Source organism: Schistocerca nitens, chromosome 2 (assembly GCF_023898315.1).
Source record: "Schistocerca nitens isolate TAMUIC-IGC-003100 chromosome 2, iqSchNite1.1, whole genome shotgun sequence".
Taxonomy (NCBI): Eukaryota; Metazoa; Arthropoda; class Insecta; order Orthoptera; family Acrididae; genus Schistocerca; species Schistocerca nitens.
The window spans coordinates 263,161,603-263,177,356 of NC_064615.1; the positions used below are offsets into that span (position 1 = coordinate 263,161,603).

The 15,754-nt window shown below is 39.7% G+C and overlaps 1 protein-coding gene across 1 annotated transcript in view; it reads right to left on the reverse strand.

The window, feature by feature from the left end:
• Positions 1-2,117: 2,117 nt before the first annotated feature.
• LOC126235999 (mucin-17-like) overlaps positions 2,118-15,754 on the reverse strand; it is a 351,820-nt gene continuing 338,183 nt past the window's right edge. Inside the window, exon 8 of the mRNA XM_049945007.1 lies at positions 2,118-3,361. Within this exon, the coding sequence (XP_049800964.1) occupies positions 2,524-3,361 (838 nt within the window). The 3' untranslated portion in view covers positions 2,118-2,523. The remainder of the gene's footprint in view (positions 3,362-15,754) is intronic.

Sequence of the window (15,754 nt, forward strand, 5' to 3'; positions counted from 1 at the left end):
TCTCTCTCTCTCTTTCTCTCTGTCACACACACACACACACACACACACACACACACACACACACATACATACATACAGGTGAAATTTTGAGCCTCTGTACAAATCCAACACAAATTTTATAATAACTAGGCAATAGAATTTAGCTTCCTTTCTCATGGAGACACTGAAGGATCACAGTTTACTCCCTGACGATTTGTTGCCCTAGCTGTCCTTTCTAATTCAAGTTGCAATCGGGTCCAAAGCCCCAGCAAATTGGCTAAATAATAACATTTTGTCACATTGGCTGTCATTGGATGGATTAATTTTTTTCCCATTTTACTTTCATTGCCATGCAGTTTCTGCTATGGTGTGTACTATATCACTGCTGTTCACAGTACCCTTCATGGCATGAATTTATAATTGTGAATTCTGGCAAACAGTACAATACAGTATCAGACTGAGCTGGCTGTCTTAACACTAGCCAAGAACCTCATCGTGCAAGGATAAGGAAAAGCCAGTGAAAGGTAAGGCTCTGTCTAACTCAAGCCAGTTACCCAAGTCAGAATTTCACACTGGTGAATGTACATTAAGCTTGGGTCCGTGACTACGCTTGGGTCCGTGACTACTTCATAAACTTTTATAAGGAGTTACAGCATATATGCCCATTAGGTATTATAGACTCACTTTGTGTAACTGGAATATAACAGAATCAGACCAAACTACTACTTCAGGACTTGTAAGTGTCAGTAATTAATAACATTTATTTGGGCATCACTGCTGACAATGATAGAATTAATGAATACATTACATTATTGAGTATTGTGTTAAATTATTAATGTTGTGCTGCTTGTGATTACAAGTTGTGGACTAGTATTTGTAGGAGAGAGCCAATGAATCATGTACATTGATCTGCAAACTATACGGATCTACTCGTAAGAAGAGGGATAAAATGTTGTGTGTCTGTGATCAAACCCTATGACATCAGTAGAGTGTCACGACAATTCAGTTAAGAATTACACGTTACTACAGCAGCATTTAGGGTGAACTTGAAATGATACATCAATTTTGATGGATTATATTACACAATAATTTAAAAATGGCTTCACAATTGAAACTTTACAGCAATTGAAGCAAATTTTAATATCCAATGGAGACAATGTGTCAGAATGTTATCACTTTGAGACATTCAAAATTAACCAAATGATTATTATAAGGCATGGGAAGTTAAGCAATGGCAGCAATGTACTTTATCTCAAAATACATGGACAGCAGCAGCATTTTTGCACATCAGTTGCTCCAAGACTAAGGCGTGATTTCTACTGCCAAGCTACAGAAAAATTAGTGGAGGATATCTGGATCCTCGATCAATGGAAGCTTATGTGGTTAGCTTACATCAAAAGTTTGATGAAATGGGAGCAATTTTGAATAAGATGATATAACCTTCAGAACAATTATGTTTCCTTCAAGTGAGCAGTAGTGTAGTTCACTGAAACAAACAATTTTATTGTTGGCTCTTTTATAACCATGAAGAGCACCTACAATGGAAGTCAGAGAGTGAGGAATTGAAAGTTCATGTCCAGTCAAATGACTCGGGGAGATTTCTTTCACTCTTACTGAAGCCAAGCAGTGCACACCAGTTCAGAAGAGTTCTGGTGAGACTACCCGACATTTGCTTATCCTCAGGCTTTGCTGCAATGGTTTCTAAAGCAAAGACGAGTAGTCTACATTTAGGCTGTAAAGTCACTATCATTAGGACAATTTGAAAGTGAGATGTAGAACATCTGAAGTGAGAAATTTATCATTTGGTGCTTTGTCTTGAATGTGAAAGGTGGCCTACTTCTAACAAATCCTATGTTAGTCGACACATTCACACCCATCAGAAAAACAGCTGGAATACCAAACTTCCCTGGCATCTCTCAAGTCTCTGAATCAACTTTCTGTTCCACTGTACCTAAAACATTCTAGTGACCACCTCCACAATGTGTCCAAGCATGCATTATATATATATATATATATATATATATATATATATATATATATATATAATGTTGTACTGTGCCAAAATCAAAATTAAGGACAAGTAAAACTTTAAAGAGTGATGAATCAGGTCACACGATGTGCACATCATATCTATCATATCTAGTAGGGTAGTGCTTCCCTAAATGCTTCGGACAATACAGACAGAAAAAGTATAGCACACAATGATAGGTAAGCAATTTAATGATAATAAAAACAATTTCATGGAGTTGGTTTTGTTTCTCTGTACACTCATATCAATGGATAACTCTTCCTTATTAGTTCATGAAACACTGATCTCTTTTTTTCTAAAAAGATCGACTAGAAGAAAAAAATGTGATGCAAAAAGTCTGACAGACTACAGTCAACAGATGGTCTACTTTTGACTGCTTTATATACTGAGAAGGTGATATGTGAGAAATGAATAGTAAAACAATTATGGCAGTCTCACAGCTTTTGTATGCACAGAGTAAGAAGCAACCAGTTGAGAAAGGCAACAACAGAGCATCTGGAGCTATGACACAGTCATTAACTCTTCCTGGTAAGCCCCAGAGCTTCCAACACATTGTCTTTGCTGTCAGACAACCTGGCAGCAAGTGGCAGCGACAGGGGAGGTGGCGACGGTGTATCCGGCAGGGATAGTGTCCAGTCCTGCGAGTGCACCTGCACAGAGGCACGTGTGTCACGGGGGTTTTCATGTCCGTGGCGGAGTGCTATGTGCCGTTTGAGTGTGCTCTCGGTGGAGAGCACACGCGAGCAGCGTGGGCAAACGAAGAGCCGCTCGAGACGCACACGCGCCTCCAGCATCAGCTCATGCTCTGTCACCTGCAGATGGTCACCTCCACCCCCATTGCACGCATAGTTGTGGCTGCGGTGCAGTTCACACGCCCCGTTAACGCGATGCAGGCTCAGCAGGATGCGCGCACTGAACCGCTGCTGGCAGTAGCGGCATAAGTAGCGGGCAGCACGTGCAGATCGTGATGTCAATAGGGGAGTTCCCGCCGTCAACCGGTGAGGGGCAGTCGCCGAGGGAACCGACTGCTGAAATAGTTCCAGGCATGCTGCAGATACCTGAACAGAAGATTTTGGGGCACTGCAGGATGACTGTGTCTTGGGTGACGGCAGTGACAAAGGGCTTCTCTCAGCACTGTCGCCTCTGTCCTCACTGCATTCTCTGTCCGTTCCTGAGGCCTCACCCCAGCTGAGATCGAGGTACCGCCTCTTCCTGTTGTAGTACCTCCGCGGAGGCACGCCGTTGCGGTGTGGCACAGAGAACCAGTCTACACTGCCAATGCTGGACGCCGGGCTGGGAGTGCGCAACCGACGTTCACCACTCTCTGCCGTTGCCTTGGATGGCAGCTGCGATCTGCAATACATCAGTGTTGTTATTATTCTGTCTTTAAAATGATGGCCAAGAAAAAAATATGGAGTTTAATAAAACTGCCCTCAAGAATTTTTCAATCTCATAAAGATAATTAAATTCATTAACACTTTTTTGTCATCAGTCCCCTGATAAGTCTGATGCAGCCTCCACACGATTTAGAGGTACTGCGTTTGACTAGTAATAAAATCCCCGTTTCCCACTGTTTAAATTTTGAATAAAAATCATGACAATGGCCACCGTTCATGTCATAGAGGGCAGTGCAACAAATAGAGGTTCAGGGTGCCCTTTTGCTTTTGGAGTGGGGAAACAGCTCTTAGAAGAGGATGAATCAGCAAAAATCTATGCAGAAGGCTAGGAAAACCACTGCATTAAACACACACACTGTGTAGCCACAGGAAATGTGGTCTATAATTATTTTACTACTATTGATTCATGTACATGATGCCTCTTTCAACAAAGACATTATTACTGTCAAATGGAACTATATGGTTCCAGAGACCTTTTAAAGTCTGAAACATCTGTGATGTATATATGCAGACTGAAGTGTGATGAAGGCCATGATTTGAACCCTGGCCTCATGCTCACTAAGCATATGTGCTAACCACTAGTCACTCTGGCAGAGTGGCTTTGCACAACTGTATGGACTAGCCTTGCATGCTTCCCTCCCCAATTCAAATTCCCATTCCTGGCTTTGGTAAAGATTTTCATTTGTCACTTCTGTTTGCATATATACGTCATAGATGTTTCAGACTTTTAAAGGTCTCTGGAATCATACAGCCTGATTTGATTAAAGCACTTATGCCTGGGCTTAAGACAGGATTAATTCAATGCTGGGGTGTTATTCCAATACAGTTGGGGATCCTCTGTAATGCTGTTCAAGTTTAGGGGGAATATCGAATGGATTGGGATCTGATTAGGATGTTTTACTGAGGAGGGAGGCATGATAGGGTAGTCTGTGCAGCTGTGCAAGGCCACTGTGCCAGGGTGGCATAGCGGTTAGCGCATCTGCCTAGTGAGCACGAGACCTGGGTTCAAGTCCTGGCCTTGGTACAAATTTTCATTTAAGATTCAATCTGCATATATACATTAATTTTGAATAATGAATGCTCATATTACAATTCCAATGAGTATTTGAGATGTGATTACTGCCTAATTGGCAGTAATTAAAGGAGGATAGCTCTTTCAAAACTGGCCCTCTTGAAATTGTATGAATTATGAATTTTATGCACAGAACATTGTTAATTTTAGAATTTCTGAAAAATAATGCAAATATTTGGCACAGTTTTCAACACATAATTGTTAACTTTAATATTTCTATAAAATTAAGTAAAACTTGTACGTTGAAAAGAAAAGTATCCTTCATGATGGTAGTGTTAGTTAAAATACACTGCTGCCCATTAAAATTCAGCGCGTATACGCGGACAAGGAAAAAAATTCTCGGATTTCCCGGTTACAAATACACTTTTTCCCGGGTCAAAACACGCTTTTTCCATGTTAAGTGACAGTATATTTTCCCTTATCAATCCTTTGAATGGTTATGGTTTTATACACGGGCTTAGAATTTTCTGGCACTTTAGAAAACGAAACTCAGGGAAAAAAAAAAACACGTTTTGGAAATATATTTGGGGTTGGGTTGTTTGGGGGAAGATACCAAACAGCGAGCTCATCGGTCTCATCGGATTAGGGAAGTCGACCGTGTGCTTTCAAAGGAACCATCCTGGTTATTTGGCTTGAGGGATTTAGGGAAATCACGGAAAACCTAAATCAGGATGGCCGGGCGCGGGATTGAACCGTAGTCCTTCCGAATGCGAGTCCAAATATATTTGATGTGCAGCAACATGTACGCTGCGTATTTTCGTATTACGAAAGTATACACTGGAATTCCACCAAACACCGCATGTTACTTTCCGAAGCATTGAAATCGAGACCGCGAAGCGCTTTTGTAAGCCAGTCATAGCCCATGTCACGTGATCTCGCCAGCCGATGACACCGGATATTCAGAGCATAGGATACATGATGTAGTCAGCCAACAGCAACATCATTGTTACGTAGCACGAACACACTAACAGTGAACGTTAATAGTTTAAATTAATATACATAGTGTTGCTACAAGAAAAGAAAAGCTTTCACAAATAATACTGGTCTCTAAGATTAATAAGCTGCAAGAGAATCTAAGCTTTCGCATATAATGTTGATCTTTTTTGCGTGTGTTACACTTAAAGACGCATTACAGAAATGTGCCAGTAAAATTTTTAATAATGAGATAAATGTGTGATCTTCAGGGTTTGAAATTCTTCTAAATGGCTCGTTATCAAAGAGTTGAGTTTTAAATGAGAGTCAAACATGCTGTGATTCGAGAAATTCATGGTACATTCTCGCACATAGTTCAACTTACGTAAAAGGATATTTACTTTTAAAGTAACGCTTTTCAAACCACCATTCGCAATATTTTCCCGCGACCTATTAGAAATTGGTTCATTTCAGCAGTTGCCAGAGAATGCAGATAACAGGCGACACCGCATTTGCGCAGCTATCATGACGTAGGAAGCCCATATGTACGTACGTGTAAAACATTGAAAGATCATACATTATGTCATAAAAGAAACAAGACATCAGAAGAGCATCGGAATTTCGTGAACCATACTAAAATGTGCTCATTTAAAGTGCATACTTAAAGTGCACATTCGTATGTCCAGATCCCAATGAAGTAGATCTCAACCTGATATTAAGCTTTTCAGTGTGGTTTTCGGGATGTAATTTTCTTGGAGCACCAGTACTGTATTACATCATGTTTGGTTCTTTATTATGATATGATGCCATACGTACTAGAAGATGAAAACGTGCACTAGAAATGCAGCGAACAGTTGAAACTAGTCAGTACTGTAGAATTAAACATTTCGTTTCAAATACATTGACTGCCTCTGCGGAAAAGGTTAATAAAATCCAAATTTCTTTAGCAAACAGACAGAAATAACTTCATTGTTCTGCAAGGCGATTAATGCTTGACTGTCAGAAAGGTGGAAACAAAATAAAATATGAAACTAATGACATATTTTAGGCTTCCGTAATTACGTGAATGCATTTTAATTCACTTGATACCTCCCGGCCACAGATATCTGTTTTGTTTTCATTTGACGTGAGAGTAAACAAAGGTGAAACAGCAAAATCACTAAATGTAAACACGGGTCATGTGGAGACTATCCACTATAACTCACGACTGCTCTGCGCATCAGCCTCAGATATACAGATATTTGCGAAACGGATCAATACTAAAAAAAATCGAATTTTCAAAAATATGTTCATCTCACAGCGCACATCTTTCTGAAAAGTCTGGAACATAAAACATATGTGTTCGAGGAAATGTAAGACATATTATTTGGTCTTAAGTGTGCCAAAGTGCAGTGCCACGCCTCTTTATAAAGCATTCTTTTATTGCACGTCACTGTATTTCACTCTGTGGAATTGAAACGTGTATATTTTGTAATGGATGCCATCAAACTATATTCAGGGCAGTGCAATTTGAAATGTCCTGTGCTGCCTCTCCTGCTCCAAGTCGGCCGGTTTTACAGCTTGCCCCCTCTTAAAAAAAATCTCGCAATTAATAGCGGATGGGATTATTTGTAATCGGGAGAACAAGAACTCTTCAGAAAATTTGCTCTCTTTATTGCCTATTAGCTAATAACTTTCTGTTTTGCGTGACATAAAATTAAATATAGGATACATAATAAAGACAAGAGACAAGCAAGAAAGTACACATTTCTTCAATCCTTAGGTTCTAGCATTCTTTTCTCTCTAATCTTGCTACAGCTTTACATAAATAATACCCAAGACTGGTGTGGTTTCTCGATCTGATTACGTCTATTTTGTCACTGTCTTCTAATTAAACAAAATAGGCGTTACTAATATTGCAGCAGTTTTGTAACACACACCAAATAAACGAAACAGTTTTGGCGCAAATGGCCATTTTTAAAACACGACGGAATATAGTTCACGAAGTACCAATATCAAATGCCTATTAGGCCTACTACAAGCAAAAAGCTTTATGTTAGGAAATAGTTTCACATTTTGTTCATACGCACCAGTTTCTCATGCATGAGATCAAAAAGCAGTATTACGAAATTTTTATATAAATATGGAATCATCTTATTCTTCCATAATTTGCATGATGTCCCCGTTTCTTCTCCTTCCTCGTTCTAACAATCTTGTCATCAACAATTCCGTAGCTATTCTTGCCACTGTCAAAATTTGTTCGCCCATTAACTTCACTAACCCTGCCAGAATCACTGGTTTAGTTATCTCATGATTATTTTCCGGTTAGGAGTTCTTACGTGTTCGCACAACACGTTTTCCGCGTTACTTCCAGAATAGAACTTAAGCGGCTGCTAGCCGGGGACTGTTCAACTGGTCCTTACTAGTGTAGCTACCTGGACAAAAATTTTCTGTCAAAATTTCATTTTCTTGGATACACCGAGAACATAATACGTAATCTTTCTAACCCGTTATTTCTGCCAGTCGTTTAATTTTCATCCTGGAAGTCTGAATCTATGGATTTCGCTAGTAATTATAACAACCCTGATCATTCGCAAACCCAATCAACCAGATAATCAAGATAGCGATTGGCATTCATCCGTTAGGCTTTACTCCGCTCAGCTTGTATAGCCCCGTCCCCTTTTGTCTGCGGGAAGTTTATTTCTAGATGCGACGAGGATTCACCTGACAGACACATCACGTACACTATGCACGCATTCAAAAATCAACTTCATGATTCATTCAGAAATCAACTTAAAATGTGTTGAAAAACCAACAGGGATGCGTTTCAAAATCATATGAATAAACGATAGACGAACGTGCACTGGATGCTAGGCGCTTTGTGAAACAAGTTTTTTTTCCCCTCAAGAATATGAATTTGGCGCCCCCTTTTCCCCGGTAGCATCTAGTTGCTTGCTGCGACTGCTTGCACAGCCAACGGTCACATTCCTGTAGCCAGAAGTGGGAGAATCTACTACTCAAACGCAACACAACTGCGCATGCGCATGAGCCTGCTCATAGCTGCTAAAACGAATCAAATGTAAACAGTTGTGACTTCACGCTCATCGGAGGCAATTTGTTGTTATGAAGCATTGCATAGTCTTCCTAAAGCCTTTGACACATTTTGCTGTTGGCAGAGGCTCGCATGACCACTGTGTGTCATTGTTGTAAATGGCGCATTTCCTTTGCAATTTAAGTTATTTTCGTTTTTTTCTCTCGTTTATGTTTTATTGTTGAAGTATTATCCTGCAGTAGCGGGATCAGTAATATCCTTTGTTAGAGTATCGTTTCTTACCCGTCAAAATTACAAAAATTTAACTGAAAACTAAAACAACGAAAAATTCCCGGAATTCTCAAAAATTCCTGGGCTTTTCGTGGTTTTCTCCCGGATGAAAATATTCCCGGGTTTTTCCCAGATCTCCCGGTTGTCCCGGGTCATATACACTCAGAAATTGGAGCACTAAGAAGGCAGCCAATGGTGAAACTGTATTTATTGTGCTGATGCACTACAATAAGAACAATGATCATCATCATCTTTGTTTTCCAGTTCTGGCTGGGTCTGTTTAGAACGTAAGTCTCTCGATCTCTTTCTGTCTTTCCACCATGTTTCTCCCTGTATTCTGTCTTAGTCTTCTCCCTCTTCTTCACACATTCCTTCAATCCAGCAATCCATCTGTCTCTCAGTCTTCCTCTATGTCTCTTGCCTCCTATCATCATTTCATGAGATTGTCTTGGTGTCCCGCCAACTCTAGTTCTTTCAACATGTATGCACCATTTCAATCTTGTCTTATCTATGGTCAATTGCATGAGCTTCTCCCTATTTCTTTCCCCATTTCATTCCTTAATCTATCCCTTCTAGCTGATCTACCCTACTCATGTGCCTTTTCTTCATTATTTACATTTCCAATATGTACATGAGTAATGGGGCATAATATTTTTGATATGACACTTGCTTATTATGAGGGTGATTTCAAAAATTCTCAGAATCACCATGAGAGATCAGTGCTATTGCAACAAGTTGTTCACATGATATTCATTGGACTGTTGCCTGTAAACACATGCCACATCTGTGCTCTCATAAGAGAGCTGTGGCAGTGACATGGCTCTGTTGTTGTTCCCGTGTAGTGACTTGTGATGATGGAAAAAATTGAGATTCGAGGAGTGATTAAGTACTTCGCAAAGAAAGGTATGAAAGCAGAAGACATTCATGCTGATTTCCAGAATACACTGGCAGACTCTGCTCCTTCATATTCAACTATTGCCAAGTGGACAAATGAACTTAAATCTGGCGGGGAGAGCTTAGATGAGGATCCATGCAGTGGTCGGCCAAGATGTGTCACTAGTCCAAAAATCATTGCAAAAGTGCATAAAATGTCACGGAGGATCTCCAACAAAGTGCGTGAAATTGCTTACGCTTGCCAGATGTCATCTGAAAGGGTGTATCACATTTTAACTGAAAAATTAGAAAAGAAAAAATTATCTGCAAAATGGGTGCCGCGACTCTTGATGCGCGCCTGCACATATGTGCCATCACTGTAGCAAAATTACACAGACTAAGGTATGAATTGTTGCCACACCCACCTTATACACCTGATATGGCTCTCTCAGACTTCCATCTCTTCCCAAAACTGAAAATTTTTCTTGGTGGAGGAAGATTCATTTCAAACGAGGAATTGATAGCCGGAGCTGACAACTATTTTACAGGCCTTGAGGAAACCCATTTTTGAGGTGGGATCAAGGCTCTGGAACATCATTGGACCAAGTGCATTAATATACAAGGAGACTACATTGAAAAATAAAAAAAGTTTCAGTGATGTAAGTACTTTTTTTCTATTCCATTCCGAGAACTTTTCAAACCACCCTCATAGTTGGCAGTACATCCTTACTCCATATCTGGCTTCTTAAACTCTGCAGAAATCCATGTCCTAGCCTCCCTCTTTCATCAATCTCCTTATGATTCCTCCCATTATCTTCTGTTATGCACCCAGCTACTTTAAACTTTCCACTTTCTTTAGTATTCACCCTCTGATACTAATGTCTATTGCTAATCTCATCTCATCCTCTTTGTCATCATCACTCAATTACATTGAAGGTGATTCGGGGGTATACAAGACTCAGAATTTTTAGTAAGCAGAGTTGCCACCTCGGGCAGAAACAACAGTTCTAACTCACTCAGGCACTGAATGGAACTGAGCTCGGATGACATACATGGGTACGTGATTACACATAGTCTCAAACCTATGCCAGAGTTGCGTGCCACAATCAGATTTTTTTCAGTGGGTGTGGGACCTGGCGAGTGTGCTGTCAATCAGACATCCTCTGTATAGGTAGATCAGGACACCACAGTCAGCATATATTCCCACATTGTATTGTTCAGACATAACATTGTGGAGACTTTGAAGATATGGCAGAGCCACCGGCCTTAATGAGCCAGAAATGTAGTGGTTGCTGTCCACATTATCAGTTATGTGAATGAGAGGTGATCATATTGAGTACCCAATGGCACACAATGTCATCACACTGAGTGCTGAGCCAATATGGCAATGACAAATGCAATCTGGCAATGTTCGGTTTCCTCAAGCCTCCACACACAGACACAGCCATAGTGACGCAGTACACAGAACTGGGAATCGTCAGAAAAGACAGGGTGGTCTCTCTTCTGTGTCCTGTGTCGTCATCGGGTGCAACACTGATGGCTCACCTTTGTCTGCTGTCACATCGAGAAACAAGATGCTGGCAGCTACGAAAAAAGCTTTTATGGACAGATGATTTATGTTAAGACAAGAGCTTACTTCCTTCCTCTTCATCAACACTATCACTGACACTTCGATACTAGCACGATGGAGCAAGAGTAATGAGGCATACGTAAGATGGGCTTACAACTATGGATTGCCCCTGACTGGATTCATCAGTATGGTATGTTAAAATTGTGTCCTTGTATAGTATTATAAAGCAACAAATTAAAAAGCTATTCTCCAAGATTTTGCATCTTTAAATTTTGTCAATTCTAAAATAAAGATGTGTCTAAGGAGTCACGGCAAAGATATGATAGTGCAATAACAACTATACCCTCATCTGAAACCAATGTTTTACTTAAATTCTGGAGTGTTTCATTGACCTTATTATACCAGTTTTCAATAATTGTTCTGTGAGAAATCAAGCAATGGAATGGAACGGAGGTGTTGAAAGTTGGAAGATCCAATTTTCTACTGTTGTTGCCAAAGCTGCCAGCAATACTTTGTTCAAGCAAAGTACTTCAGGTGTTCAGGAAAACTTTTGGCATGTGGTTCCACAAAGTTGCCACCACACATACTGCCAAAGTTGCCACCACACATACTGCCAGGCTTTCTTGCCAGTGCATGTGGTATTCACTAGATGTTTCTATGCAAGGACGCCCTTTTGCAAAATCTGCAGTGGACATTGTAAGGATACAACCCTTACATGGGCTGATCAGCCAAAGAAACATGTTATTCAGTCAGAATGCATGTTTTGCGCAATATCATCATCATAATGTACAACAACACAAATATGAGCAAAAGTGCACACGCGCGTGCGCACACACACGCACACGCACACACTAAAATTAGCTACACAAGGCACCTACAGTTGAGACTCATCTAGAGACATCGCAATGAGCTGGTTTGTCCCAGGAGAGTGTAATAGGACTGTTGCTGTTCGACTTACAAGGGAAAATTGCCAACTTGAATTCATATTATAAGAAGGAAAAAAGCAAGATATCAGCTCCAGTAATCGACCCTGTGCAAAAATAAATGTGCGCCACAATTCTGATAGTGTGCAGTTATGACATTCTGAATTTGCAGCTTCTGAACTTTTCACGGCCATCATTTGTTCATCATTTCCTCTATCTCACTGCATCTGTCTGATGCCCAAGAGCAAAATAGTTTTTAGAGGAGTGACAGCCAGCACCCTCCTATTCATGGCATGTTGAAGTTGAGGGAAGATTAAGGGGTAGGGGGTCACGTCTGCCGAACATGTTTTGAAATGTTGTTTGAGAACACATAATATGTCAACGTCACGCACGTGTCTTCTATTTTAACTATACACAACTCAAAATCAAAATTAATATGCCTGAGCAACTGAATAATAGTATAAAATGTCGTTTACAGTTTGCAATTTACAAATTAATCGTGCCAATCACATTGGAGAATAGCACAAATCCTGCTAATGTATTGCACTTCAGCAGTGTCAGCTCTTCAATTCAAAGAAATATCAACAATGTTAATCCTTAAACAGTGCTACACTACTTCTTTAATTATGCACTCATTCATTTCATTAACATACACTCCATTCTGAATCACGACATAAAAGTGTTTGAAGCAAAGAGATCTCCGACACATGTTACATGTTAGAAACACAATGAACAAAGCACTATTGCTTATTGGTTTACTGAAAATTATGAACACAAACCCGTTATTCACTATGCTGTACATTACTTCAGGCTTGGACATTAGGTGGTTGCAACTGGGTGAAGCGGGTGACAACTGGTGCCACAAAAGTTTAAAAGCTGTACATTCAGGATGTCATAACTGCGTGTCACTAAAGTTATGGTCAAGATTTTCACATACGGTCAATTGTTGGGGTGATATCTTGCAAGCGTGCAGTTTTCTTCTCAAAATATGTGGTCAAGTTGGTGGTGTTTCGTTGTTGGTATATAGTAACAGTTGAAATCTTCGGATTTTCAAAGATCATGAATTTGCCTATGAGTCTTGTAAGGCACCATGTTATTAATGAAGAGAAATGCAAAGTTTCACATTTTGTGAAATGGAGAAGTATGGTATCCTTTGGCTACCAGATCAGTGAGACACAACTACAGTCAGTCATGTCATACCCACATTTTGGAGTAACAATATGTAGAGAGGTCTACAAAATGGAAATCACATAACACTAAATAACACTACCGTATTTACTTGAATCTAAGCCGCACTTTTTTTCTGGTTTTTGTAATCCAAAGTAAGCGGAAGTTCTGAAAAATGTTGGTAGGGGTCACCACAACTAACTTCTGCCTTCAAATATATGTAGCACAACACAGGTATGCTTTGCCAGGCACCAAGATAAATACTGGCGCCAAAACCTCTGTGTCAGTAAATAAATTAAAAGAAAAGGTAGAAGAATGTAAACATTATGCCATGTATTCTTTCGTGTTTGCTGCTATCTCATTTAAATCCTGTCTGCCTAATAAACTACGAAACTAGACCATGACAACAGCAAACGTGGATGAATATACATATCATGTCATGTTTATATTCGTATTATTCTTATGCTGAATAGTGATACAGTCAGAAATGAAGCACGGCAACCGACTAAATTTTTAAATCTAAGGTGACTCTAATTTCTGTGCAGAATGTAATGTACTAAAGAGGTATCTGCAAAGATTTTCAAACGGAGAAAAATTTTCGCTAAACTCTCGTTCAGAACATCTGTCATACGCAGCTATTATTTGGTTCTTGTTGATCATTATCAGAGAAAGCAGCAATGTAAGTAACAACAAATAGCCGTCTCTTGCCATTGTTTTGCTAATGAGATAATTCCTCTTTTTTTTATTGTAAGCAGTGGTAGCGCGCACTAAGCAAGCCACGCCACGAGCGGCGACAGGCCGTAAACACTCGTTATCAGAATGCAACAAATAATGCATAACACAGTACAATAATGCATTTTCAGCTTAGAGTGACGTAAACACCTATAACAAAGAGAATGGCACTTATCAGATCAAAGCAAAATAAGCAATCGATTCAAACCAGACGAAGCACGTGAAAAAGGAAGGGTACCCGTATAAATACGGACAGAGTACCTGACACATAGCAATGGCTACGTGGTAAAGCTTAACTGTTAAGCTTACGACTTGAACCAAACTACTGTAGCTGTATCTTCATCCATTCGACCTCAATTGTGTTTCACGTTACAATCGACCAATTTGTTTCGATTTGGAGGAGCGGTCTAATGCTTTTCTCTCACGTTGAATTTTGAGTCTCAAATTGCAGGAGCGGCTTAGATTCGAGTGCGGCTTACATTCGAGTAAATATGGTACTTTTGCCCAGACTAACAAGTAGGTTTTGGGAGGATATAAAAAAAAAACGTTACATAAATTGGTGTAATAAATTTCACCCTCAATACAATACTATGAAAAGGAAAGTTGCTACTCACTATACTGATGCTGAATCACAGGTATGCACAACAAAAAAGACTGTCACAAATAAAGCTTTCGGCCTGTATGGTCTTCGTCAAAAATAGAGCACAGACACGGGCACTCACACAACTCGCACACACGTGACTGCAGTCTCAGACAACTGAAGCCGTACTGCACTCTGAGACTGCAGTCATGTATGTGCAAGTTGCATCTGTGTGTGTGTGTGTGTGTGTGTGTGTGTGTGTGTGTGTGTGTGTGTGTGTGAAGGCACTACTGGCCGAAAGCTTTATTTGTGACAGTTTTTCTGTTGTACCTATCTGCCACTCAGCATCTCCGCTATATGGCGAGTAGCAACTTTCCTTTTCATAATTTTGTTACATTCCATCATGTGTTTTCCATTGTTTGATTTTCACCCCCAATGCAGTTGTTGGACTTGAAACTTGACCATTTTGAGGGCAAAAAAAGATGCAGTGAATGCAGACTGAAGACTTCATCTCATGCAGCTAGGTAGGAGTGATACAAACCAGAGCGAGACTGGTGCAGTAAGTTCCACACTCCACAACAAACAATGGTTACCAGTGGACAGTTGGAGAATGCTTGTGGGGTTATAACTGCTTAAATGTGATCATGTCTGGAAGGTATGATTACCTACCTCTGTTTAACTGAAATAATTGTCTAACTTAATTTATGTCAAACCAACTTCTGTTTAGTTGTACATGGATGCTAACGACCCATCTGTTTTGCAGTCAAACACAAGAGGGGCAAAAACGAAACAAAAATGTTGCGTTTTCTTTTGTAGTGATTGTTCTTATGGCTCTGAATCTGTTTAAGTCTTTCTGAGAATTTAGTTGGTATTTTGTGGTTAAATTAATCAATCTATTGAAAGATCAAGACCCTAGTAGATAAAGATTGATGAAACTGAAATAAAACTGCACAAGGCACTATTTTAAATTCAATATCACTTTGGAAACAGAAACAATTATCACATGAAAACTCTGTTTTTGTTCAGTGGTAAACAGTGACCTTAATATAGAGTGAGGGCTCTTAAATCTCTAACAAATTACAGTTAAAGATACTGAAAATTTTTCTTGGAAGTATGAGTGTAAACTAAAGCCTCTTTTTGCTCAGAAATGTGGTAGTATACAAAATAACTGTGATATACATGAGTTCCAGCAGAGTGATTTTTCACATTACTAATCAAA